The sequence below is a fragment of the Pangasianodon hypophthalmus genome, chromosome 25, assembly GCF_027358585.1.
Source record: "Pangasianodon hypophthalmus isolate fPanHyp1 chromosome 25, fPanHyp1.pri, whole genome shotgun sequence".
Classification (NCBI taxonomy): Eukaryota; Metazoa; Chordata; class Actinopteri; order Siluriformes; family Pangasiidae; genus Pangasianodon; species Pangasianodon hypophthalmus.
In genome coordinates, this window is record NC_069734.1 from 11977576 (window position 1) to 12005254 (window position 27679).

General features: G+C 42.2%; 1 protein-coding gene across 6 annotated transcripts in view; it reads left to right on the forward strand.

Annotated features, from left to right (window-relative positions):
* Positions 1–27679, forward strand: part of cbfa2t3 (CBFA2/RUNX1 partner transcriptional co-repressor 3) — a 54857-nt gene that overhangs the window by 12400 nt on the left and 14778 nt on the right. For 3 of the 6 annotated variants that reach the window (XM_026946708.3, XM_053229445.1, XM_026946707.3), the window contains exons 2-5: positions 22449–22595; positions 23954–24195; positions 24642–24731; positions 26147–26328. In XM_026946708.3, coding sequence (XP_026802509.2) covers positions 22449–22595; positions 23954–24195; positions 24642–24731; positions 26147–26328 — 661 coding nt within the window. Of the gene's footprint in view, positions 1–1390; positions 2453–17255; positions 17399–17433; positions 21685–22448; positions 22596–23953; positions 24196–24641; positions 24732–26146; positions 26329–27679 lie in introns of those variants that run through there. The other 3 variants (XM_026946709.3, XM_026946710.3, XM_053229446.1) reach the window with 3 other exon arrangements.

Sequence of the window (27679 nt, forward strand, 5' to 3'; positions counted from 1 at the left end):
TAGCAACCCTGGAGTTGCTAGTGAGGCATAAAGCTTGTCTTTTTGCATGATGTGTTGGCTTCTTCCGTGACATGTTTGGTCATAGGTTTGGATGGCTGCCACTTTGTAGTGAACACTGTTGTCATAAACTAGCATTCGAGACACAACCAAGGATGGCAGTATTAGTTTGACTTGGCACAGGGCACAAAATGCCAGTCCAGTGGCTGTGTTTAGGCAGATGTGGGGAAACAGCGGCGCCTAGCGACTGATAGAGGCACTGCAGTTTCTCAAACACACACACACACACACACACACACACACGTAAAACTTGACTCTGTTACTTTCTGTAAAATCCATTTCCACCCTTAATTTCACATGAGCTTGATTATTTAGTGTTTAGAGCTCATTAATGAGCTGGATCAGGTGTATAGTTGTGGGTTGCAGTTATAAATATCCCAAACCACATACTAATGTATAATAAACAGCAGGCTAGCTCAAAACAGTCAAGCAGGACAGTTCACCTCAGTGAGGATGATTAGCAATGCTAATGGTTTTGCTACAGTTTCTCATGTCCAACGACTTACTTAAGAACAATTCATTACAGTGTTACAGTATAAGCTATTAAAACATAATAAGATAATAAATAATACAATAGCGAATAAAAATTAATAAACACTAGCTATAGTTACTGTTTAGTAATGCTAATTCTAATGTAAGGTATTGCTGCAATTTCTTATGTCCAACAACTTACTTAAAAACAACTTATTACAGTGTTATAGTATAAGCTTGGAAAACATAATAAGATAATAAATAATACAATAATGAATAAAATTAATAAACAATAGCTATAGTTACTGTTTAGCAATGCTAATGCTAATGTAAGGTAACGCTACAGTTTCTCATGTCCAACAACTTACTTAAGAACAATTCATGACAGTGTTACAGTATAAGCTATGAAAACATAATAAGATAATAAATAATATAATAATGAATAAAATTAATAAACAATTAGCTACTGTTTAGCAATGCTAACGGTAATGCTAAAGGTAATGCTACAGTTTCTCATGTCCAACGACTCACTTAAGAACAATTCATTAGTGTTACAGTATAAGCTATGAAAGCATAAGATAATAAATAATACAGTAATGAATAAAATGAATAAACAATATAGTTATATATTAATAAAAGGGTTAGGGTTAGCGTTAGGGTATTAAATACTAATATTAATAATACATTTATACACACAAAACACATTTGCTAATTGCTAATTTGTGTATACCACATAATGTGATTAAATGGTACTGTAGGTTAATTAAGATGCTAAAGTCTTGTGTTTTTGAGAGAGATACTTTATTTTTGGTGTCAGTTGTAAACGCGAGAGAGAGAGAGAGAGAGAGACAGAGAGCGAGAGAGAGAGAGAGAGAGAGACAGAGAGCGAGAGAGAGAGAGAGAGAGAGAGAGCCCATCCTCCTCTCCAGATGGTGTTTTAAACTCTGACTGAAGCTACACAGACACACAGAGCCATTAGAGCCTCTGGCTTCACACCACCGACACCGAGAAGAAGGGAAGGAGAAGCAGAGAGAGAGAGAGAGAGAGAGAGAGAGAGAGAAGCAGAACAAAACGAAAGCCAGCCGAATAAAACACACGGGATGGTGGGAGCTGAAGAGCAGCAGGATGTTGAAGCTCAGCTGCTCCGGGTTAACTGATTCGGGATTACGCGGATAAACCGGTTTTAAAGCCGCTACAGCAGCTCCAGCTTTCTGCTGTGGACGGAGTCTGAGGCGAGCCTCATCAGCAGAGGAACAAAACTCCTCAGTGCAGGAGCGTTTATTCTCAGCTCTTATTTCTTTCACGCTTTAAACGCACTTGGATTAGTGCGGATTTGCGCCTTTTGCCATTTTTTCCTCCCTCACAGTGACAATGTGCAGTAATGAAAATATCAGTGTTACTTCATCTCTCGGAGTTAAAAGCACAGGACTCCATATCATCATCATCTGATTCCCTCATTTAAATGAAAACTTTCTGATTTTGCGGGGTTTTTGTTGTTTTTGGTTTTTTCCTCGTCCTGCGCACTTTAAGCGCAGCCGCTGGAGCAAAAATCATCCTCATCGCGTGCTTTAAAAAACAGAGAGAAAAGAAAGAAAATTTCTCCCACTGTTAAGGATCATTAATACCAAAGACTGGCTTTAATACTGCAGCTGAGCTTTGCTTGAGCTTCTTCTGCAAATGAAACTTCAGTGTGAAGACTGAATTACCTCAGTGTTTACTGGACAGATTGGAAACAAAGTCAGGTTCGAGTCCAAAGGAGAAAATCTGACTGTAAAAACAAACAAACAAACAAACAAACAAACAAAACTATTCCTGAATTTGTAGCCGTGACGAACTGGGAGGTTATTCTTGCTTTCCAAAGCCATAAGCTCTCAAGCTCTCTGTTTGTCCTGGAATACATTTCACTTCCTTTGACCTTCATAAAGTAAGTGACATTTTAAAACTGAGCAATCTATAGGTCTTTTAGAATAACTGCAATAAATACAGCATAATGCTGTGTGTGTGTGTGTGTGTGTGTGTGGAGAGAAAATGCACACAAATATAGGCTGTTTATTTGATTAACTGGTTCCTTTCTAGCTTTATTCATTGATAGTAATGTTAATATTAATGCTGTACAAAGGTGCTGTGATAATCACATTTATTATTATTATTATTATTATGTGAGAAATGCTCATCCTCAATAATGTTTCAGTTGACTGTAGAAAAGTTGAAGATGCATACTAATACATACAGGTTTATCTTTCTGAATTATAGTCAGTGATGACATTCATACAGAACTTTATCTCTATATACTCTAAACACCCCATCAAATTAAAGAGCTGATTATTTAAATGTCAGTTTTAGCAGGAATATTCCTGTTTATATACTTTGGCGGGTTTTCTATAAGTTTGCTCATGTATGTATTATTCAGTTATTACAGTGATCTAATGTAACGTAATGTAAGAGGACATGTCATCCTGATCATTCTGTCAGTGACTACGTATGAACATGGGAAAGCAACAGCAACCTAAATGGATGATTTAAAGCTCTCATGAATCATATCACAGCTGAGAGTAGCCTACATAGACCATGTGGTGTATAGTGGAGAAAAAGAGCTGTAATGCAGTAACGTATATTATGTGATGCTGAACAAGCATCGAACGAATGTTTTAGCTTCTTCACTTAACCACGGCTACAGCAGTTTTACGAAACAAAGACCTGATGGAGTCAAAGATCCTGTATTTCTGTAAAAAAAGGCAGAAGTGTAGATGTAGAATAGAGCTTCCATCTGATTGGATACGATTATTTGCAGTTAAGCTGTTAATTGTACCGGCTTTAATAATGTAAACAAAAATTTGACCCGCTTCCCTGCACCGTGATGAGGGACTTAGGGATGTACCATTTTGAAATCAGATCAAAAGTGACAAATTTTCAGATCCAATGCCGTATATACATATTTATCAATGTGTATATGCATATGATGGCGAGTGTATGTTTCACCTTATTCTCATCATAATTAGGATCCATATATTTTCATCTTTGGATGATATTGGTATTGTAAAGATAAGGAAACCTTGAGATCGAGGCATCCTTAATGAGGACACAGTGTGTGTCTGAAGATCTGAACATGATGCTGAGGTCACAGTTTAAATAAAAAAAAAAAAAAACTGTTAATAAAGTTTTTTTATTGCCATGCATTATATTCAACCAAAGAGGAACATCAGAATAAAGTTTGAATTAACATTCTGGTTGTTTATAATCATGTAATCTAGTGTAGACAGCAAAGCTTATACTGACAACAGATCTCCGTAGTAAACCAAGAGGCGCCTCAATGAGTACTTTCTGAGGATCTCAAATTCATAGACAATGAAATATGTGTTGCATAACGCAGAAGCGAGATCTTATGTGATGTTAAACTGAGCGTTGCCAGTAAAGCTGTTAATTGCACCTGAGCTGTGAAAGATAAAGGAGCGCCAACGTCGTACGGTAAACCACAGGAACCACAGCGTGTTCTCCCACACGGCATCGTTCTCACTTCAAACGCCCCGATCGATGCACTTTCTCCAAATGCACTCATAATGCAAGGGCGTTTTCATCTCAGCTGCCACTTTACTCTCCGATGGACGCTGGTAAAGATGGGCTGAATTATTGAAGCGCTGATGGTAGTCCTCTTAATAGATGGACGGCTAAAGGTGAAACCGCGGTGTGGCCTCGGAGCAGCTCTAAAGCTTTACCACACGCACACACTGCCCGTATAGATAGCTTTTACTGGCACTCCATCTTCAAGCGCCTCTTTGGAAGGCAGGCCATTCATTACTCTATTGTAGTGTTTATTCCATTCGTCTTCCTGCCACCATTAACAGATTTATATGAAGGTCTCGGTTAAGTATACAGGGCTGAAGATGAATGGATCTGAATTGGCAGAGCGGTTTGATCCGCGGGTCTGGTTTCATGAGTTTTGCAGACTGCGCTGTGACATCGATCTTCTTTTTTTTTGACGGATGACTGCCTCTTGCACTCAATTAACCCGATTCATGGTTCATCGGGAGCGGACATATGCTAAATATGTTAGAATGAAGGCTGTATAAAGTAGACACACTGCAGGAAACTTAAGAGGCTATTGAGCGGAAAAGTGCATGCGGGACTATGGACTGGGGACAGGATATGTTCTGCATCATGGTGGGCTCGTATGTGATTCAGTGTCTTCTAGGTGTAAAAAATTATATTACTGGAGTTCAAGTCTTCTTTCAGTTCATATAAACCAAAGGTGCCACATGGACTTGACAATATTTGGAAGCTCAGAACATCACCGCACACCCAGCGTCTCTCCAGAAAAGTCTTTCTTGGCTTATTTAATTATTCAGTGATCAATTTCAGCTCTTTCAGGGCACCATTACAAGCACGGGTATAAGAGGTGAAGAGCTTGTGTTGTTTTAGATGCTGTGTGTAGTTTAAAGGTGGAGACATTATAATACCCACACAGTGTATAGATTGGCGATCATCACATTATTGCCTTTTGCGATATGAATATTGAAAAAGCCTACAGTACACAAGTAAATCCTCAAACAAATCACATTTGTCTTGTGTTCTTGTTTCGTGTGAGCATTCTGAATGTCTCAGAGGTTGTGTTGAACTTTCTGTGGGTGTTTTGATAAATCATGGAATTGGCATGATCGAAAAAAATAATGACTTTTGTTCAAATGAATGTTTTCTCACAGAAAACATTTTTCTGTCATAACATTTTAGCTAGGTTTGAGGTTCAATAGTATTTTCATCTAGGGCTGGGCAATAGGACAATATGGTATATTGGTATTGTGATAAATTACAGCAAAATACGTTTTCTGAGAGCATCATCAGTATTTTTTTTTTAATCACACTGACCAAATTCATTATTGCCATAAAAACATATAACTAATTGTATTAAAATCTATTAATCTATTTTTTATAGGCATTAAAAAATGAAAATATCATCCTTAGTTTTTAAAAGTGTTTTTCTAATGTGGTACAGATGTTTATGACATGTCATGTGTTGCAAAATTCTTAAATATATTGTTAAGTTGTTTTTCTAAGTTGTTTTTGTTAACAGAAGTAAGCCTTATGTATTCAGACAATACGTCGAGTCTGTACTGTGTATTGATGCACATGGATGGCGTTGTTCTCCGGGCGTGGTGCCGGTGAGGCCACGGTCCTGACCTACAGCGTGTGCGTGTGGCCACAATGGTGCTGCCGGTGGTAATTACTGTAATTTGAGCACGGCTGGTGCAGGTGGAATTTGCCGTGGCACAATTAACGCGAAGAGCAGATGGCTGTGGGCGGGAGACGAGTGGATGGGAGCGAGCAGAGTCAAGAAGCAGAGAGGGGGGAGACAGAGAAATGAATGGCACGAGGCAGTCAGGTGGTCAGCAGAATGCTCACACACCTGGACTGACAGGGCTTACAGTGTGTGTGTGTGTGAGACATTAAAGTTTCAACTCTGTCATTTGTGAAAAAAATTCCTCACACACCTCACTATGAGAGTGCTAGCTGCATGAAATGATAGAAATATGGCATCATTTGCACTTAAAAGACATTAACCCTGTAAACCCTGCAGAGGAAGTATTTTGGTTTGCTTTGCTCGTGTTTGGTAGTACAAAAAAAAAAAACATTCAAAACCGCAAAAAAAAGCATGGTGTCATAATTGCCAGCACAAATTCAGTTAAAAGTAACGGAACTGTTTCTGTAACTCAGTAATCTGCGAAGCTACCAGAAGTGAAAACCTGAAAATCCAAAAATATAAAGCAAAAACATTCACATAAATTGGCGACGTCATGACAGCAAAGATTGGCCTGCATTAATTAACAAATTTTTTTTGTCTACCAGCACTTATCTGGAACTTCTGAGTGTTCAACAATAAATATATATTTTGTTAAAGGGCTCTATTGCATATTACAGGCTTCTATTAAAAGCCAATATTGTGATTAAAATATATATTATTTTATATAATATAAATAATAAATAAATATATATATTATGCAGCCCTGATACTGACACTTACTAAAACTCTCACTGGAAGCTTTTATTGTAAATATTTAAATAATATGTCCCTCCATGCACCACCTGATTTCCCATGGTTCTGTGGTTGTCTCTGTGTCTTTCCTTAAAAATCAGACATTAAGATCAGGAGTGTTCGAGTTCAGCCGCGCCTCGGCCTTGTTTTCCAACAGTCTTATTCGGTTTCAGTCAGGACCAAGGTGAAAAGACATCCGTTAAGACGGACGTTTTTTTTTTTTTTCACACTGCCTGCAAGCATGCCCCATTGCACATATTATAATAAAAAATAATACACTAAGAAAAGTAAAAAAAAATGAACTAATCAAAGAAAAATATTATGTACATCTATTTATGGGTTTTTGAATTTTGAAAAAAGTGGAATGTAAATAATAATCAACAGAAAGAAATGAGAGTGACCAGAGAGGCACATAAACTGGCTATTTCACATTTTCATGGGTTTATATGAAGGGATTCCTATGTTTTAATTCTCAATAAATTGACTCTGTTTTTATTTACTTTTTTGGCTTTCAATGGATGACATGAGATTATGATTACATGAAAAGAGACTGTAGTGTACTGTAAGGGTGTATAACAATATTACCATGTAGGCTATTATTACACATGAGATAAAAGCTACAGGCATTTATTAGTGATAACAGAAGGTCTGAAAACTTTTAGCATACCACATCGTACTGGTGGTGACGATGCCAATCAGACAAAATAAATAAATAAATAAATAAATAAATCAATCAAGACAGGCAATGATCAATCTACCCAGACTTGCACACGTAAAAACTGCACACACAGCAAGTACAGAAACGGTATAATAAGTAAACGCCAGTTTGAATAAAATGTTATGTCTGTATCGAAGGAAAGCAGCAGAGACTTTTGTACTGTGAGAATTTGTAATGTCTCGCATTATAATAAAATGAATTTATTGGTTGAACATTTTTACATCTCTAAATCATTCCAAGTGAGAGAGAGAGAGAGAGAGAGAGAGAGTGAGTGAGTGTGTGTGTGTGTGTGTGTATGTGTGTGTGTGTGGAGCTGCAGTTTGCAAATGTGTCCACGTCAACAAACTTCTCTTCCCATCCTGAGCTGAAGGCCACCATCAGATTATACACTTCGCCTTATTCCTAAAGCACTAATGCCATTGTATGATTCCACCATGCTACTGTTCCTGCTACACACTCTTACACACACACAGTGGGTTCTTTCTGACTTTGTATTGTGTGTTAAGAGGAGCTCTGGGGGTGCGGCCTCTCTGATTACCCCAGCGTTAACCGAGCGGTGCGAGTGCTCGAGCACCCGTTATGTTCCCAGTGTGAGGAAAGAATCTCAGACAGTGAAAATGATTTGCTCCATTTTCATTCATACTAAAAAAGCCCAATTTCTTTCCTTCGGTCTGTCTGGCAGACAATGTGGAAAAAAAAGGAAGAGAGCAGCTGAAAAAGTCATACATGCACAGCAGGCAACAGAAGAGCTCAGTCTGGGTGAGACGGTGCGCGACACAGACAGCAGGGAGGCGGCCGTACACTTTAATCAGTTTAAGCTTAATCGGCTGCTCCTATTGGCTGTTGGATGTTGATTGACAGCTCAGTCATGTGCCCCAGTCCAGTTAACGCAGTGGCAATGGATTTGAGGATTAAGTTGACTCGGCTGTCTGTGAATTGCATTGTGCTGATCGTATCATCTTGCATGTTTGTATGTGTGTGTAATTGTATGAGTGTGTATGTGTGTGTGCACATCCTGCTTTGGCATTACAGGGCCATTAAGTCAAATATGATCAAGAAGTCACAAAATTGAAAACAATTCTTAACCTCATTATAGCGAACTGGCTAGCTGTTCTCGTCGGATAGATAGCATTATTTAAGCCTGTTCTAGGTAAAGTGAAATGAAAACCAGTATTCAATGCTAAGAACTAGTTCAGTTGAACACTCAAAGGACAGATAGAAGTGAGGTATTATAAACTACAGATGTGCTCGGTATAGGTTTGGCCTTGTTTGTCCCTCTAAACGGTGGGAAAGTGTGCGTGCAGTGCGCTGTGTCCGCGCCGCAGCACATGTGTTTGGCATTAGTGTGACACGGCGGCTCCTCGAGGGAGCGAGGGAATGTCAGAGCACAGAGCAGAGCGGCTCCCAAACATCTGGAGTAATGAGAAACACGCCGACGCCAGTGTGGGAGCTAGAGCTCGATTGCAGAGGAAACCACACTGCACTCAAGACGTCTCACTCCATCTTTCCACGTCTGTCCCTCCAGTTTTCTGTCCAGCTCTCATTTTCTTGGAGTTCATTCAGGAGCTTTGTTGGTACAAATTTTTATTGGTATGACTGGGTTAAGTATCACTCGTATTCACGTGTAAGAAGCTATAATTTATTGGTATGGTCATGTCAGGTACGAAGTAACCAAAGCATAAAGAGTAAAGACAAAAGTCTCAAACTGTGCATTATGTACTGTCTGGATTTTTTGGAGCGTTCTTGAGTCTTTAATTGAACACAGATCGTCTCCCAGAGCACAAGAACAGCCTCTGAGTTTAAAATCCAAAATGTCCAACCCACACTTTTCACTTTTGTAGTAGCATTCTGCTCACGGTTTTGAAGAAGTGACTGCTGAGTGAAACAGAAGTGTCTGCTCTTCTACAGTAGCTCTCCAGGTGTTAGCTAATTGTTAGCTGATTTGACCCAAATATCACTCTGTCAGTCTATGCAGTGGAGTACGCCAACACTTCCCTGAAGATCTGCAGCTCGTCAGCGCTCGGATCGTTCGGCCAAACAGGAGGCGTTGTAAACTTTATGCTAATGTTCTGCATGGTGAGAGAGATAAGCGAATGATTCAGAGAGACGCAGGATGAGTTGTCAGTGCGGTTGAGCCTCGGCGGAAACATCTGGAATAATCCCTGCTTGGTAGCAGCTTCTCTCTTAATCAAATGGTGGGGAAGTTTATAGCACTGCTCTCTCACTGATAAAGAGCCCTTACTCTCTCTCTTCATCTCTCTCTCACTCTCCCTCGCCCGTAGGCAGTCAGTTATCAAAGGGGCCGGAGCAGCGCTTATTCCAGATGGAGCTCAGTTATTAAGCATCCACACACACACACACACACACACACTATTCCCCACACTGAATCATGAGGATGAGGTTCTGTGTATGGACTAGGGGCTGAAGGATGCTCTCTCTCTCCCTCCCTCCCTCCCTCCCTCCCTTTGTCTTCCTTTCTCTAACATCACGCTATCTTTCTCTCACTTTTACATGCCCTGTCTCTCTGTTCTATTCTCTCTCTCTCTCTCTCTCTCTGTCTTCCTTTCTCTAACATCACGCTCTCTTTCTCTCACTTTTACCTGCCTGTCTCTCTGTTCTATTATCTCTCCCTCTCTCTCTCTCTCTCTCTCTTTCTCCATCGTGTGTTTGTGCAAATTAAACGCCGTTATCAGGTGGAAACAGAACTGCGATCCCGTCATCCCTCACACAGATCTGAGCCGAGCTCTGCCCCATCCACACACTCTAACACACTCTAATCTGCAGCGCAGGACTCTTTCTGAACTGATAACGCATTGTTCCTTCATTCAGAGCACAGCTGAAGGACATTTGCTTTCCGTAAAAAAGCTGAATGGTTCCTGCAGTGATGACGGAGTCTTCTGGAAGATTCCAGTGTTGTTCTCTGCTAAAGACAATTCACTTCTTCTATTAATATATTCTCAGGTACATTTAATGTCAACTGTCTGTTTGTTTTTACACACGACAAGTAAATCAGATGTTTAAGGATCCAACAAGAGACAGCAACTAAGAAATGTAAACGCTGAATCCATAAACAAGAGAGAGGAATGAAAGAAAGAGCAGATGAGAGGACTGAAAAAGCCAAATGTACAGTCAGAAAATAAGAAGAGAAATGAGGTGGAAATGAAAGGTGGCCTGACTTATCTCCACATTCTGAACATCACCAGCGTCTACACACACACACACACACACACACAGACACCTCCTGAATCACCCCATCATTTTAATTGCACTATTATTAAAAGCAATTAACTTGTCAGTGAAATAGCCGTTCACGATCATCGCCTTAAAGAAATAGTTCTAATGTAGTCAGTCATCCTAAGCATGCTTGGTGTCTGATGTTTGAGATTCAGTTTTGCGCTGGAGCTCCAAGGCTAATGTGGCTGAAAAGTAACAGAAGTCGGTCTCACCGTGACATCTTGGGTTGTAAAATCAGCAGCTGTTTCAGTAGAGGCATTTCGGTCACATATCAGTGGCATTGGCATACCATGCGGTGATCTGTCATTTGTGTTTAGCAACATGTTATTGTTTGATTTGTGACATTACTACTGTATGCAATTACGGCACTAGATGTGTAGTATAAGAATATAGTGCATAGGGTGTGTTTGAGACATGGAGTACATACTGTGTGTGTGTGTGTGTGTTTGTGTGTGTTTATTGAAGTGCTGGTGAAAGCAGTAAAGGAAGGCTCTCTGCGGCTAAGGAGCAGAGCATGGTGTGATGGACAGCTGCTGTATGTTTGTGTATGTGTGTGTGTGTGTGTGTGTGTGTGTGTGTGTGAATAGGGGAGCAGATTTCAGTCTTTTGTGCTCCATAAATCAGGAAGCTGCAATGACGCAAGAGGCAGAGCAAACAAGAGCAACGCTGGACTGCAGCTGGACAGAGAGAGAGAGAGAAAAAGCGAAGGATGGAGGGATATAATGCGGAGGAAGAACAGCTGTCAGAACCTGCATTGCACACCTGTCACACAGGAAGTGAGGCCGTGCCACTGTTTCCTGGATACAACTCCTCGGCGACGCTCTCAGGAGAGAGGGAGACAGACAGAACACACACATACACACACACACACACACACACACACACAAATATATACACATACACTTCTCTGTCGCTCCCTCTTAATGTACTAGCACCATCAGAAAAGTAGAAGTGACCTGTGTGACAGGAAGTGACATCACAGTGAGTGACTTGACAGATGGTAGACGTCCACATGGCCGCTTTTTGTTTTTTCCCAGTCGACTGAGTGCTGTGTGTATGTATATACGTGTGTATGTGTGTGTGTGTGATGAGCGCGTTTTGCTTGGCACACACTCCTCTTTGTTTGTCAGGATTGTCAAGGCGGCTCCTCTGGAGGGCCTCGTTCCTAATTCCCCAGCCGCCCCTCTCGCTGCCTGTGTGCAATTAACAGAGTAATTAAAAGCTTGATGAGCTAATTGGTGTTGGGTGAAGCTGCAGGTGTTTTGATTGGGGAGCTTGTTTGTGGAAGAGCGCAGAGTAAACAGAATCCAATTGCTGCTAATTTTTGGCACTGGTTTTCCCCATAATTTAAGTAATATGGGCGTTGGGGGAAGCCAGGCCAAAGCTACCGATCACAGACGAGCAGTCTTTTGCACTTTCGGCATCGTAGAGTCTGTCTCTTGGTGAAGAGCAGAATCTTTACAAGAGGACAAGAATGACTCGAGTTCTCCACTTTTTTGCCATATTTTAGTGTTTTTCTGCCCCAATAGTTCACTACTTGAACACTACGGAACAGAAGTGCAATGTGTCTGACGTGTGTGTAGCATGAAATGAAATTCATGAGCTTCTGAAATCCTGGAACCTTCATGGCTATTTTCAGCTGTCCAACAAACAAGCAGGGTAGAGGAATAAACAGGAAGTAGCAAGAAGGAAAAGCACTAATTCAAGCAATATGGCTGCAGAACCTCCACAGTCTCCTTCCAGGAATTGTATGCTTAGTCAGTGTTTTGGACAGCAATCCTACCACACGTTCATCTCGTCACACCAGCAGAATCGAAGCTCCTGCCAATTCCCATCTCTTCATACATCACTTCTGGTGATTGCTGCGCACGTAGGTGGCATGTTCTCATGTTTCTGTTTTGGAAAGTGACTTCTCTGAAGTGCTTTTCTGACCAAAAGGAAGGCTTTGGAAATATGCTTAAAGCAGTCTTGATGATACAGGCCATCTCTTTGGATAGTAATAGAGTTGTACGTTTGATTTTCGAATTCCCAGGGTGTCGCAGCCTTTATTTCAGTTGTTGTTCTTCTTTCAGCTCCTCCCATTAGGGGTTGCCACAGCAGATCCTCCGTCTCCATTATGGAAATGATCCGCATATTCGATTTGGCACAGGTTTTACACCGGATGCCTTGACGCAACACTCCCATTTTATCCAGGCTTGGGACCGGCACTGAGAGTGCACTAGCTCGTGCAACCCCAGTGGCAGGGTTTGCATCCTTCATCTCAGTGATAATTAAAATAAAATATTGATGGAAATGGAGCCGCAAAGCCTTTTCCGTGCTTAAGATTCTGACTCTGGGTATGTGTTTAAATAAAAGATGCCACTAAAATCACATTTTGGGTTCAGATTAATATACAGCAGTTGATTTCACCTTGAGAACCTGAGCCTTGAACATCATCTCTGTAATATAGATTTTTTAAAAAAATGGTTCTTCATGTTTGGTATAGAAATGGAGCACCAAGTCTCCCAACATTTCCTTTTTTTTTAATCACTGGATTGGATGTCTGCAATTCTGTACTGTTGTAGCTGGTGTTTGAGTATAAGTAGCTGTCTAGTGTGTTCACACAGAAGTACGAGCAGATGTAGTAGAGTGTGTAAGGTGTGTAGTAACCTGTCCCATCATGCACAGAAACTGTGGCTGGACTTGAATGTACATCAGAGTAAGTAATAGTAAGTACTAGTAAAGACTCATGCTCATCAGGAAATGTTAATGCAGCTGTTAAACTGCAAAACAAAGGAACGAACAGAACATTCGAACTTTGTCTGATGGAAAGAAATGAATAACACAACCATTTAGGGGAAACAGGATAGACGTGTCGCTCCGTCTGTCACTCTGTGCCTCCTTTTTCTTCTTTGCAGTCACTTTCTGAGTGTGTTTCCATCTTTTGACCCTGACACTCTGACAGAAGTACACGCTTCATCACCTTTCCTTCTCATCCCTTTGTCTCTTGTGCTTTGTTCCTTGTGTTTGGGTGCTCGTTTCAGGTCTGTCCCTTCACATCCTCCACTCTCTCACTTTGTGTGTGTGTGTGTGTGTGCGGGTGTGTGTGTGTGTGTGTGTGTTACTTGGCAGATGTGTCGGTGTGCCTGCGGTACTGCCGGTCCCCAGGTGGCTGCTGGGCTGTGTGTGTTTATGTGTGTGAGACAGTTATTGATGCTCAGGTGTGCAAGAGCTCTTTATTGGAGCCTCTGAATGGTGGGCCTGAAGAAGTACACAAGCTCCACAGACCGTGAGCACGCTTAGTGAAAACCGGCAAGAAAACACACACACACACACAGAGGTTTATGTCAGAGCATGCAGTATGTGCGAGAGGTGTAAAACAGTGTGAGCTTGTAGACCGAAAGCTCAAAACACATCACAGGTATGTTTGGTTCACATCAGGACAAGCATGGAAAACAACAGCCCACTGTGTGTGAGTGTGTGTTTGCGTAGCGTGTCTTCCCCGCGTCCGTAGCGAGTGCCCAGTGCCGTCCTAACACTCTCCAGATGGACCCGTTCGGGGAGCTGTTCTTGGCACAGCCGTCCGTGGCCGAATGTCACAAATACTTTCCTTTATTTAGGAACGACTCAGCCTGAGGGAGGCGGGGTGGTGGAGTTGGAAAGGGGGAATGACTCGCACACACAACATCTGGATTTTATTAGGAGCTGCTGGGAAAAAAATCAGAAAAGGAAGTTTTCTCTCTGTCTCTCGAGCCTTTTTGGGGAGAGCTGGACTCAGTGCGGCTGTCTCACAGCCGACCCTGCAGGGAACAGATGGTGGAGACAACCATCAGACACGATGGAGAGAGAAACAGAGAAGACATTTGGGTGGGAGATTAGACACACAGATTTGAAGTTTTATATCATATTAATTGCCTAATGGTTTGTCACCGTTTTCTATACTATCATACGCTTATATGCACATACATATACACCATATGTAAAAGCACCCCAAGTTAATGCGTCATGTTTACCTGTACCCCACGCTCTTCAGCATTTAAAGTGCGGCTGTGTTTCATCCAAGATGAAAAATACACATGTGATGCCACCTGTACATTTTGACAAAACTTGGAAAAATATTCATTGTCGTCGTACATACACATACGTCATACATAACAACACAATGCTTTTCTTCACGTCCTAGCTTGGAGGGAAGCGGTCCCCTTGCTTTCTTCCAAATTAGGCAGACTTTGTCTTGAATACTACCCAAAATGCTGCTTACAGAGACTGTACCATTCAGTCTTTGGGACAATTTCAATTGGTATCATTACAATGAAACAAGTATGGGTAAACAATTTGTTTTCCTAACACAATATCAGAACAACTATATCACGCACAATGAATATTACAATAAACCATAGAACTGGTTGTTATTACATGCCTCGTTTAACTTCAGTTCAGCTTCAGTAGATTCCTCGGACCTATCCTATGGCACAGACTGTTCTCCTCCCCCAATTCTGTACAGTTTCATGCCTCCCTGGATTTGCTTACATTAATATACAGTATATTTTAAACCAAAATAACATAGTGATGTGTGCATAAATTATCATCCCTACCACTTGGGCTCATATTAGAAAATAATGATGGAATCTTGGTTGATAATGAGGTTAAAAAAAAAAAAACAGTTAACTTTGTAGTATTTCTGTACCTATGTATATGTGTAACTCCTGGACTGCAGAGAGGCAGGAAAGACGCGTGTCCACAGTGAATACATACATGGACATGAGCATGGGAGCCATGTAAGCCACACACTCACCAGCGGGACCTTACAAGCAGCACACTGTACAAAAAGTGCCTCAGTGTAAGTGCATGTCAATTTTGAATTCTCTCTTCTGTCTCGCCATCGCCTCCCTCCCAGCACCAGTGCATTGTGGGTTCTGGCTGGGTCCCCATGCTGTTCCATGTCCCACTGTACTGCTGTCTGACATTTGCGCTGCTCTGCATGACCTCGGCATTTTTTCTCACACACGTCGCTGCACTCGGGCTGTCTCAGAGGCTCCGGTTCACACACATACACATATACACGCACACTGTCTGTCTCTGGGGTCTATTCAGCTTTTGATTTTGCATTTATTGCTATCTTGATGTTTATTTTCGCTAAACATATTTGCTCAGCTGAGGTCGGTGGCCCGGTCTCACAGCATGCAGATGTCCTTCCTGCTATATCATTAGACAGATCTGCAGCTGGAGATGAAATACACTATTCAACCACGTTCGTGGATAAATAAATGAACAAATAAGGCTCCTATATGGATCGCCATGACGTACATGTGCTAACAGATTCAGAAGCATAGTTTACAAAACTTCTTGGCCTCATTTTAGCTAGCAGTCTGTAATGATAGCTATCTCATTAGGCAACATTTTAACAGAAAAGGGACTTTGCCTGGTATCATATTCAGGGTAACCACAGAGGTGTCATCTTAGAATGCTGATCACTTGACATTTGTTTATTTATTGCTACTTGCTAGTTTGGCAAGGAAGAATTTGAGGAAGGATCCTGAAATATTTGTGTTCAGCTGCTATTTTTCATTTGCTGACCCCAACTAGGCCACTGTTCAACGAATAGCCTATCTAGTTAGATAACAACATAGAAGGTTATTGGCCAGCAAGCCACTTAATGTAGCTACAATTGTGAGGTCCACAGAAGGACTTCTGGAAATCTCCAAACATAAAAATAAGAGACAAATACAAGCTGAGCAATCTCCTTAGTCTGAGCACTAGTTTGGTTCACAATGTTTGTCAGAACTTTTGGTATGGTGAATGGAATTAGGATTTTGTCCACACCCTTCTGAATGAGACAGTCTTGGAGCACACAGATGCTACCTATGTATACTGTGTTTGAACACAGTATATGTGCCAGTCACAGAGGGGTTAAGTTGCCGGGGGGGTGGATGAACGGGTTCAGGGGTACCCGGTGTCGGCCAGGCGGACGGCTGAGATCCTGCTGTTTTGATGTGCTGCCCGTGTTTGTGTGGCATGACGGGGAGCAGATGTGGAAAGGCAGGCGGTCGGGCACAGTGCCAGAGCAGCTGGAAGAAATTAAAAACAACAGCATTCCTGGAGACTGGGGGAATTACAGAGCACGGGAGAGCGAGCAAGCAAGAGTGAGAGAGGGAGAGAGAGGAAGAGAGGGAGGGAGGGGGATAAGAGAACACATATGGTGAGGGGGGGAAAAAGACAGCGAGACAGGCAGGCAGTAGAAGCTTTCTTTGTGTGGAAGTCAAAGGTACAGAATATAGCATACAGTGACTGTGGAAGCCAATGGGAGCCAGTGGCAGCACAAACAACACATACGGTGGAAAAAAAAAAGCATCCCGCTTTTCTAAAGCCTTGTCATTACACAATGGTTTCTGTTGCTGCTTCAGTAAAAGCACATGTCTGCCGATCTATAAAAGCTCCACAAATAGCTCTGAATTACAAACTGAGGAACATCAAATTGGTCTGTTTTAGCCGCCAAATAACTGTGGGTTTCCTCCGTAGTGGCCCAAAGACAGCATGACAGGCTGACAAAGTGGCGTAACGTCATTACTGAAGAATTATACACACAGCTATGGAGCTCCAGGAGGTCCATTACAAACTCATCACACTCGGAGTAGATCCATTCAGCTTATTGATCTCCCAGTGTGACTTCTCTTTAGAAGTGTGTGTGTGTGTGTGTGTGTGTGTGTGTCTGTGTGTGTGTGGTTCTAAGATGGAGAGTGTATGTGTGTGTGTGTGTGTGTGTGTGAGCAGCAGGTTTGGTTGGGTCAGATCCAGACTGGCTAATCGAATAAGCTGGATTCATGTTTATGGGATGCTGTAACATGCTGGAGTCAGATGTTTAGAGAAGATGATTGACAGCTTGGTCCAGATGCTCAGACTGTCAAGAGAGCGAGGTACTTCATCATCTCTCTCTCTCTCTCTTTCTCTCTCTCTCTCTCTCCCTCTCTCTCTTTCTCTCACGGTGAGAGTCTTCCTGTACTTAGCCACAATGGGAGCACAGATGGTCACAGATGGGGTTTGTACTTTGTAGACATATTAAAGTGAAATCCAGAGCCATGTGTGTTTTCTGCCCCGTCCTTTAGCTGGTCAGATTAAACAGCTGTCTGTAATCCCACGGTAGATTGTGACAAGGAGGCAAAGCAGGACAGATGACTCTCTCTCTGTCTTTCAACTGTTGGGAGCTCAGGGCCTCTTAGCCAAAGCTTGGACACTCCCAGAATCCCCTGGGAGACTATGCAGCAGTTGCCAATAGAGATGAGGGGGTTCAGGATCCCCTCAGGAGCAAATTAGGTTCTGATTAAGGGCCGTGTTTCAAACAGGATGCTTTGCAGCATCAGTCACACGCAGTGAAAGTCCCATAGGAATCAGGTGACTTCCTGGTTGTCCTGGTATACCAGTCTGATTTATTATTTAGTTGTGTTTGCATTTAGCTAAAACCACTTTGGAACTAAATGATCTATTTTCCTCTTAGCTCAAACACAACCAGGCCTATAAGTGATAGAACTACTTCAAGTCATTTCTTTTCCAAGTGATTTATTTGACTTTACGGAAAATTCAAGTTGTTCCAAATTTAGCTGGAGCCGACTGTTTATGTAATGCCAGCATCTGTGTGTGTGTGTGTGTGTATGATTCTTTCTCTGGTGATCCAGCATGGGGCTGACTTGGGTGACAGATGGACACAAAGGTCTGGCTTTACCTGCCTACATTTGGCCATGGCACAGAGAATGTTCTCCACACACCCCTACGCTCCACACACATACAGTATGCTGGCCTGCGGCTATTTTTGTCAGCAAGGGCATTAACTCTAACACCTGTTCTGTTTATTGCCCAGGGGCATTGGTCATGTTCTTAATAAATGCGCTGCTAACAGGGACCACAATCCCAAGGGTAGGATCTGGGGGAGAAAAGATTGACAACTTGGCACCATCAACCTTTAAGCTTGTATCCTTTGATTTAGCTTTGACTTACAAAAGGAAACACAGATAACTGTGGCTTCAACACTGACGTGATGTCAGGCATCCTCTGGTAACAGTATCTGGTTTGTAATTTGATGGGTTTAACGAGAGACACTGGCCAAGCAACTTCCAATAAACATCATTGTTCATTAGATACCAAGATTTACCATTAAACACCAGTGTTCAGCATTAAATCCCAGAATTCACTGCATTTAACACCAACATTTAACATCAAACATGCAACTCAAGCTTTGGAGACTGGATCTCTCACTTCTTGCACAGATCAGTTCCAGCCTTATTCAGGGAAGATTGATTAGTTTAATCAGATCTAGCAGATTTGAACTCTTCTGGAAGGTAGATCTCTAAGAGGATGTGTAGAGGTCTCTACATCAGTGTGAATGGTGGAGAACATTCTGGAAACTTGCCACACAGCACACCAACCCAATACCTGTGTTTGTCTGATATCTGTTGGAAGACATTGATCTTCAGATTCACTTGTACAGTATTACATGGACTGGCAGTGAGCACTGAGTAGATTTAGAGTGGAGAGCCTGAGGTGATCTTGCAGTATCTCATTATAGCACTTTACCTGTTTTAGCACACCTGAGTCAACTCACAAATGGCTTTATAATTACCTACTGAGTTGAAACAGGTGTGTTAGAGCGGAGCAAACATGCACCACAGGTGATGCGAGGCATCTCGATCATCAAGCTGAAAACCTGTGGTACCAAATCAGCAACTCTGCAACCCCAGGAATTATACTGCTTGTCTCCTGGAGGGTAGAGTGCCCCCTGTCTGCCCGCAGGAGTCGTTCTTTTGCACCCTGTCAGCCAACTGCAGCTGTTGTCCCAGTAAGGTCAAGCACTAATTATCTGCCTGTTAGCAGTTTGGCTGTGACCCTGTATGTTTGGTTATTTTTGCACTTGACCGTTCTGCTGATAGGAGATCAGGGCTGGAAGCTGATGGCGGAGATGTCTCTGAACCTGGTCTGGATAACCACATGGTCCGGGCATGTGTTTGAGCGTGTGTGTGTGTGGGTGTATATATGTGTGTGTGTGTGTGTGTGTGTGTGTGTGTGTGTGTAAGGAGGGTTTGTTGGAGGCCTAGCTGACCCAGTGGAAGGTGACAGGCGAATGGAGTAGAAGGCAGCTGATCCACAGTGAGTGACAGGACTGAGACAAGAGGCGCCTGAAAGAGAGCCTGCTGCTCGACACATGCTCATACAGAGTCACACAGACACACACACACACACACACACACACAAGCACACTTATAATTATACTCACTTGGGAACACACAAGTACATACGCCCTCATTTGCACCCTTTTTCAAGCATGGTTAGTGTCTCAGCATTGCACATTGCTCTGAATTATTGCACAAGCATATTGTAGACTCAAAAACATGTAGGATCTGTCACTTGATGAGCCCTGATAGCGATACCATCTGTGTAAATAGTTCTTCTTTAATGAGTTTTAAACCTGCTTCTCTCTGAATCTGGACTCGTGACCAGTGGCAGCCATGTCTCTTAACTGGATTTACATGCTGACAGACTGTGCACGAGATACTTGGAGATACTCTTTCAGGGACTGGACTAACTCTTTGTGTGAGGGAGTGGAGGAGGAAAGGGGTCAGGAGGACAAACTGCCAGGAGGATAAGCTGCCCTTTTGCCCCTGGATAAGGTGATAGAACCTGACTGGTGTAAGCATAGTGATTGAGGGGGTATTGCCTTGTTTGGAAGAGAGAAGGATTGAAAAGTGGAGGAAAGAGCAGGGAGCAGGTGCAGAGGTTGTCCTGTGGAGTCAAGTAGGCTGTTTGTATAGGTTTTTACCTTGATTTTACTCCAATGTCTCTCCCCTGTCACATCAATGATACCTGTCTTTGCAAGTGCGGAGGCCAATGTGTGGTTTTGCCATGGCATGTGTGGCAACTCACTTCATTATCAGAAGAGAGAACTAAACCAATCGTTCCATTGAAGCCAGAGAGCATTGGATGGCTACAGCATCAACATGAATTCCAGTGTTAGGAGATAAACTGATGTCAACTGCATCATTTGTGAGGAAGATTCTGTAATGGATGTTGATTCTTTGAATGAGGCTGTTTGATGAAGGTAGTCTTTGTTATAGCGGTAGACTCAATGAAAGAGGTTCCATGATGGATGTAGATTCTCTGATGTATGTAGAGTCTGCATGATCAAGGGTAGATCTTATGATGGAGATAATCTCTAGTGATGGATGTAGACTCTGAAGGAAGACCTATGATGTGTTAGTGTAGGTGTGAATGGTGAAGAACATTCTAGAGAGTTCCTACCAAGTACACCAACTTAATAACTGTTTTTAGTTAGAGACTGTGATGTAGGTAGGCTTTATGATGAGGTAGTCTTGAAGGAAGCTTGAGGATGGAGTTAGAGTGTGTGATGCTACACTCTGTGATGGAGGTTACTCTCTGTAACTGAGGTAAAAGGAATAGAGGCTGGATCTTAAATGGACATAGAATGTAGATTCTGTGATAGAGGCTCTAATGAAGATGGACTCATTGAGGGATGTAAACTGTAATGGAGCTTTGTTCTGTGATAGATGTAGACTCTGTGATGGATGGTTTGTCTCTGCTGTTGACTGTATCATAGAGGTAAACTGGGATTAGATGTGCACTCTGTGATGGAAGTATTTGTATTGTCTCAGTGGAGGTAGAATGTGATGGATGGGGACTCTGTGCTGGAGATACACTCTGTGATCGAGGTGTGTTTTGTGATGGATATAAACTCTGTGATGGACAGCAGCAGATCCAGCTGCACTTGTCACTGACAGTCAAGCTCCTATGAGGGGGGAGTTCGGAAGCAGTGTGGAGGGTGGAGGACACTGATGGCAATGCAAGGACTTGCAGGGGGCCAGTGAGGGATCCCGTCAGCAGCAGCTGAGCGGGAGAACAGGTGCTACGCAATGTTTCCAACACAAGCAAAATGTATTTACTCGCAGAGCCTTGACACGCTCTGCATATCTGTCCTGCAGTGCTCTAAACCTATGAAACACATTACAGCTCAAGATGAAGACACATCCATTAGTGTAGTGCTGGAATAAGAGAGCAATGACATCATCTGCTCTGCCATAAAATGTTGTCAAGATTTTGAGTTGAGCTGTCGAGGTCAAAAAGATCTCGCAAACAATTGTCAATTTCTGGCTGAATTTTTGGTACATAATGACCCACATTCTGTACATTTACGTAACAGGTATGTTTATTTTGTGTAGTGTTGGTACTGTCTACTATAGTCTTGGTGATATTTACCCTTATTAACGCTGTTGATGTAATGTTTCCTTAGCTAAAGCCAATGCTTATTAATTGATCTTAAGCAAAGATGGCATCAATGTGTATTGCTAAAACATTATAATTCACTTTAGTAGCAAACCAGTAGAGTTGGTTTGTACGATCACTGCCACTATGATGATGCTAATTTCTGCTAGTATGTTTATAAGATTTTGTTATGTTTTTGTCAAAATAATAGTACCTTTATTTTACTACATGGGGTGTCAAAAACTGTGTTGGAATAGCAGATCTACTGTGAAAAACATATGGGCATGTTACCATTAGGCTAATTTGTATTCTTGTATTTTTGGATTCAGTCTGGATAGGAGCGTGTGCTGTAGAAAATGTAGCAATATTTGGGCCAGCGAAATGCTTCATATAGTCTATAATACCTATAATATCTATGATTGTAAATCAAAATACTTCAAATCAGTCTAGTTATACGATTACTGTGTTTATCTGTGCTCCTGCATTTTAACAGAATAGGAACTTACAAGCTTACAAGTCTTTATAGTCTATACACTCATGACTTTCTAGCTTCACCTATCTGTTTTCTGGGCATGTAGTACATATTTTATTTTAATATGTTGTCTATGAACACAGTATATGGTTCATGTTTGTGTGTGCATCGAGGAGTACAGGTGTTCAGGTTTTAATTCAGATCATTCTAAGCACACTCTCATCTTGTAGGTAGCGCTGAAACGAAGGTCGGAACAATGCCAGATTCACCAGCCGATGTGAAAACCCAGCCCAGGTCGACTCCGCCTACAATGCCACCACCACCACCTGCTGTGAGCCAGGCAGCCAATCGCAATGCGTCATTCACGCCTACAACCAGTAAGTAATCACCTCACACTGTGTGATACGAATGCATGGTGTAGCAGTACTGCTAATGTCTACTATCAATTGCAGTATAAGATTATAGGCTCATTGAAATCCAAATACATCCATATAATAATCTCTCAAGCAATTAAAATTGAAATACGACACAAGAAATTTGATAGGCTGTGTGTGTGTGTATGTGTGTTTAGGGTATTGTGCTGAGTGCTGGTGCTGTGAGGTGTGTTTACAGGCTGCACTTGAAGCGGGGTGTATCTCGCTAACATGGCCGGACACGTCTCTCTACCCTATATAGCAATGACAGGCTGTGTTGTTTCACCTGTTGTGCTCGGCGCTCGCCACTAAAAGCAGAGCACAAGTGCACCGTCACATGATGAAGTCGCATGTGTGCAGCCTGGAATGGAGAGATTAATCAAGACTGTTTTATGAAACATAATCAGTTCATATTTTTTAAAAAAAACCTATATGCAAACTGTATTATCCTCTAACATACAATTCTGCCTTCTAATTGTGGGCCACATGTCCTACCTGATTCTGATATTTTCGTGGAGTAACAACAGGAAGAATGATATTCATGTTTCAAGATGGCTGCTCTTGTTTTGTTTTGCTTTTTGTTTTGTTTTTTTAGCTCTGCCATGTCGGATTTTGTGTGTCAGCAGGTTTAACATAATCAAGTTTGCTTGACATACTGAAGAACTTGAGGCAAGTGTGTAATGATTTAGACATGCACGCTAAACTTGTAGCTGTAAGCTTATCTTGCTTAGTAGCTACATTAGCCTTGTAGCTCCAGTGCAGAACGGAACGTTCTGGTAGTTCAATAATAGAAGAAAATTTCCCAAAATTTTATTTTTGGGTGAACTGTTTTTTTGTTTTTTGTTTTTAATGGCAAAAACAGGAGCAGCCCTGCTGCTGTGACGTCCGTTTTTCTGCCGTAATGAAAGACAGGGTGTTTTCTTGCATCAGGAAGGAGAGAAAATTGAAAAGATGATACACAGGGATAAGGAGATGAGGGCTAAACCCTAAACCTGCAAATCTGTTCCCGGGTGTCCCGATTTAGCCGCACACCTGCTGGAGGAAGCCGACCAACGCATGCTATTTTAGACCTCTCTTTAACAAGTTCCTCTTATAGCTGTGTCCCAGTGAATGTCTGGGTGGAGTGTGTGTGTGAGTCTGTTAAGCTTGTCCACACACACGCTGCCACGCTCAGATGGCGATGAGGCGCTGTGTAGAGTTGCCCGCAGTGCCCGAGTTTTCTCTTTTCAGCATGCGTGTACCGCTCAGGGCCAAGCGCGAGAGAGAGGAGGGTGAGGATGATGAAGGCTTCTGTAACAGAGCTTGTCTGTGTGTGTCTGCAGTGCTGAACGGGAGTAGCCACTCGCCAACCGCACTTAACGGAGCTCCATCCACCCCCAACGGCTTCAGTAACGGGCCAGCCGGCTCGTCCACAGCGGCTCTGCCCACGCAGCAGCTTCCCCCGGCGTGTGGAGCTCGCCAGCTCTGCAAACTCAAACGCTTCCTCACCACTCTGCAACAGTTTGGCAATGACATCTCACCCGAGATAGGGGAGAGGGTGCGCAGCCTGGTGCTCGGCCTCGTGGTGAGTCTGTGTTTGTGTGGGTGTGTGTGTTTGTGGGTGAGTGTAGCATTCTGTTCAGACTCGTGCTGAGTCTGTGTGTTTGTTTATTTGTTTATTTGTGTGTGGGGGGTGCATGTTAGTGTTTGTGTGTTTGTGTGTGCAGCCTTTCACATATATGTGTGTATGTCTTCATCTCCTGTGTGGGTGTGAGTATGTGTGGATGTATATATATATATATATATATATATATATATATATATATATATATATATATATATATATATATATATGTATATATATGTATATGCTTGTGTGTTCTCTTCATGTGAAAATGGCTGCTTATGTGTGTGTGTAAGTTTATATGTGCGTGTGTGTAAGTGTGAGTATTTGTAATTATTTATCTGTCTGTCTGTATAGATAGCTAGGTTAATCGGTTTGTTGTGTGTGTGTGTGTGTGTGTGTATCAGAATTCGACTCTCACCATAGAAGAGTTTCACTCCAAACTGCAGGAGGCCACCAACTTCCCTCTTCGACCCTTCGTCATCCCCTTTCTCAAGGTGAGAGCACACACACACACCCACACCTGCAGACAAACACACACACCACACACTTGTCTAAAGAACCTCTCCTTATGGCACACCATATGGGGTAAATTCTGAAACACACAGGCAGAGTGATGAACAAGTGGAGGGTGGATGGATGACGGCCAGAATCAGATCACACTCTCTCACACACACGCATACAGATAGTGAAAGAGAGAGAGAGACATTCAGTGGGGAAGTAAAAGAAAAAGAATGAGATTTTCTGATGTCAGACTCAGTGAGGGAGTTGGAGATGAGACAACAGACTTTGGTGTCCCTGCTGCGTCTCCCTCCGCTCTCCTGTCTTCCGTCCATCCTCTGGGTTGACACTGTGAGGGTTAATGGGAGTTGTAGTCTCCTTTAAATCTTCACACAGCCGAGATCAGCCTCCACACCAGCATCACCTCCCAGCATGCCAAGTGTTACTCTACATTGACACTGGCTGTTGTGTTTAGGAGAATTATTCCACGTGAGAGTCCCACTCTTGTGAAATCAAAATTTTGATGCAAACCTTGAATTTTAAATTACAGTGTAAATTTAATTATACAGAGTATTTTCACCAGCGTTTCAGTGGGAAATGTTGCTATTCCAAAGAGACCTGTCTCGTTTCCACTGTCATTCTACACGCTAGCTAAACTATTAGCCTCATTAGCAAGCATATTTTTTACACCCAGTTTTTCCAGTCATCAAGCAGCAGTGTTTCTGCACATTCCTGTGACCAAAACACAAATTCATGATTTCCATTTGGATGCACCATTTGTGTGGAGAGAGACTGTGCGTGTGTGGTGTGTGTGAGACCATATTTCACCAAGAGGCAGATTTACTGGCAGCATCCAGCACATCAGTCACAGAGGCCTGAACATCTGTAACAGCTGCAGAATGTCACACTGTCAGAGACTGTCTGTGTGTGTGTGTGTGTGTGTGTGTGTGTGTGTGTGTGTGAGAGAGAGAGGGAGAGAGAGGGAGATAGAGAGAGAGGGCTCTCCTACATGGTGGGCCAAAGATGACGTCTGGTTTATTTCAACTTCACCACTCACTCCTATCACTTTCTCTCTTTATTTCTGTCCTTATTTGCCCAGCTTTACACATTTTTTTTTAGGATGGCTACTATATAACAAACCTGTAAAACAACACTCCCCCAGCTCCTGTTCCACCTTTGAATGTGCCAGCGTTCTGAAACCATTCCTTTAATCACTCGATGTAAAAAGTTCTGCCCCTTCTCTGTCTCTGTGTATTTTCTCTCTTTCTGTGTGCCTGTGTTTGGTTTACTCTTCTCTCCCTCTTCTTCTCCTTCTTCTTAAATTTCAGCTTCTCTCTCTCCTTTTTATGTATATGTGTATATTTATCCATCGGCTTGTGTGTGTGTGTGTATGTGCGTGTGTGTGTGTCAGGCCAACCTGCCCCTCCTGCAGAGAGAGCTGTTGCACTGTGCCCGTCTGGCCAAGCAGACCCCCGCTCAGTACCTGGCTCAGCACGAGCAGCTACTGCTGGACGCCAATGCCAACTCGCCACTCGACTCCTCCGAGATCCTCCTGGAGCTCAACGAGCACGGCAAGAGGAGAACGCCCGACAGGTACACATACCCTCACTCCCACACACACGCTAGTGTGGGCACACACGCTGGACACACAGCTGTTTTTCCTCCACCTCTTTGTAAACTGGTTTCTCCATAAATCTACGTGAAAATAAATATCTCTACAGTCATGCAAAGAGTGGAAACACAGACAGGCACTGTAAATGTCATCATAACCCTCTCATCACTCACACGCACACATTAACTCACATGCACACACACATTCACCACACTAAAACTGAGTTATTGGACCTGTTCTGGAACAGGGAGGAAGTGAGTGAGTGAGTGGAATGGTTTAAAGTGCAAGCAAGTTACTAAATGTTGTAAAGAGTATGTTTCGGAGTGAATCAGTGAAGGAAGGAATGAATTCCTGAGTGAGGTAGCAAAGACCAGGGGCTGAGGTGTTTTAGAAAGACACTAACATTAACATCAGGAATCTGGACGAACTAATACAAGAATTTTTAGAAGAGATCGCAACAATTCAATTCCCAGTATCGGTATCAGGCCAATACCAAGAAAAAAAAATGGTGGCTCGGATATCAGAGAAAACATATCGGATATCAGATGGCAAAGATTGGAATTGGATTTAGAAACGAAATTTATTTGTGGAGCTGGAAATGTTTACATGTCAAGAGACTTGACTTTTTTTCTTTAGTTAGGATTGATTTTATTATATTTATACTTTATGTTTTATTCTATTTATTCTATTTAAGTGATTTTTGATGGAAAGAGTTTAACTGTGAAGTGCTTCAGTTAAAAAAATCAATTTAATGCTTAGTCGTTTTTAAAGAAATTTATATTGGATGGGTTTCAGTAATATTCTAATGTTGTAATGTTCTAATATTGTGGTATTGTACCATACAGATTCGTAAAATCGGCATGGTATTTATTCGTCCTGAATACAATAATCACAGACAATATTCCAGGCAGGGGTCAGACAACAGGCAGGTGGCTTCGAACACGGATAATCCATAATCATAAAGAACAAGAGAAACTTCTATTTCTCAACGTGACAAAGGAACAAGAGGACATTTAAAAACTAATCATGGGAATAACACAGTACACTTGAACACAATAAGGAAACACACCAATGACAGGATGGGGGCGGAGACAAGGCCCATGTCAGTGTAAACAAACAGCACATGGAGTGAAGTTAAATAAAACATACGAACAGCGCACATCATGTTTTGAATGGCACCCATGCTGAGAAAGGGAAATATCTCATATTATCTATCTGTGCAGCTATTCTCACCTGTGTCCTCTCTTTCTTTTCTTATCCCTCTTTTTTTCATCTCATTTCTCTGGCCAGTATTTCCTCACTTTTAACTCTGTCCTGTTTTGGCTGAAAAAT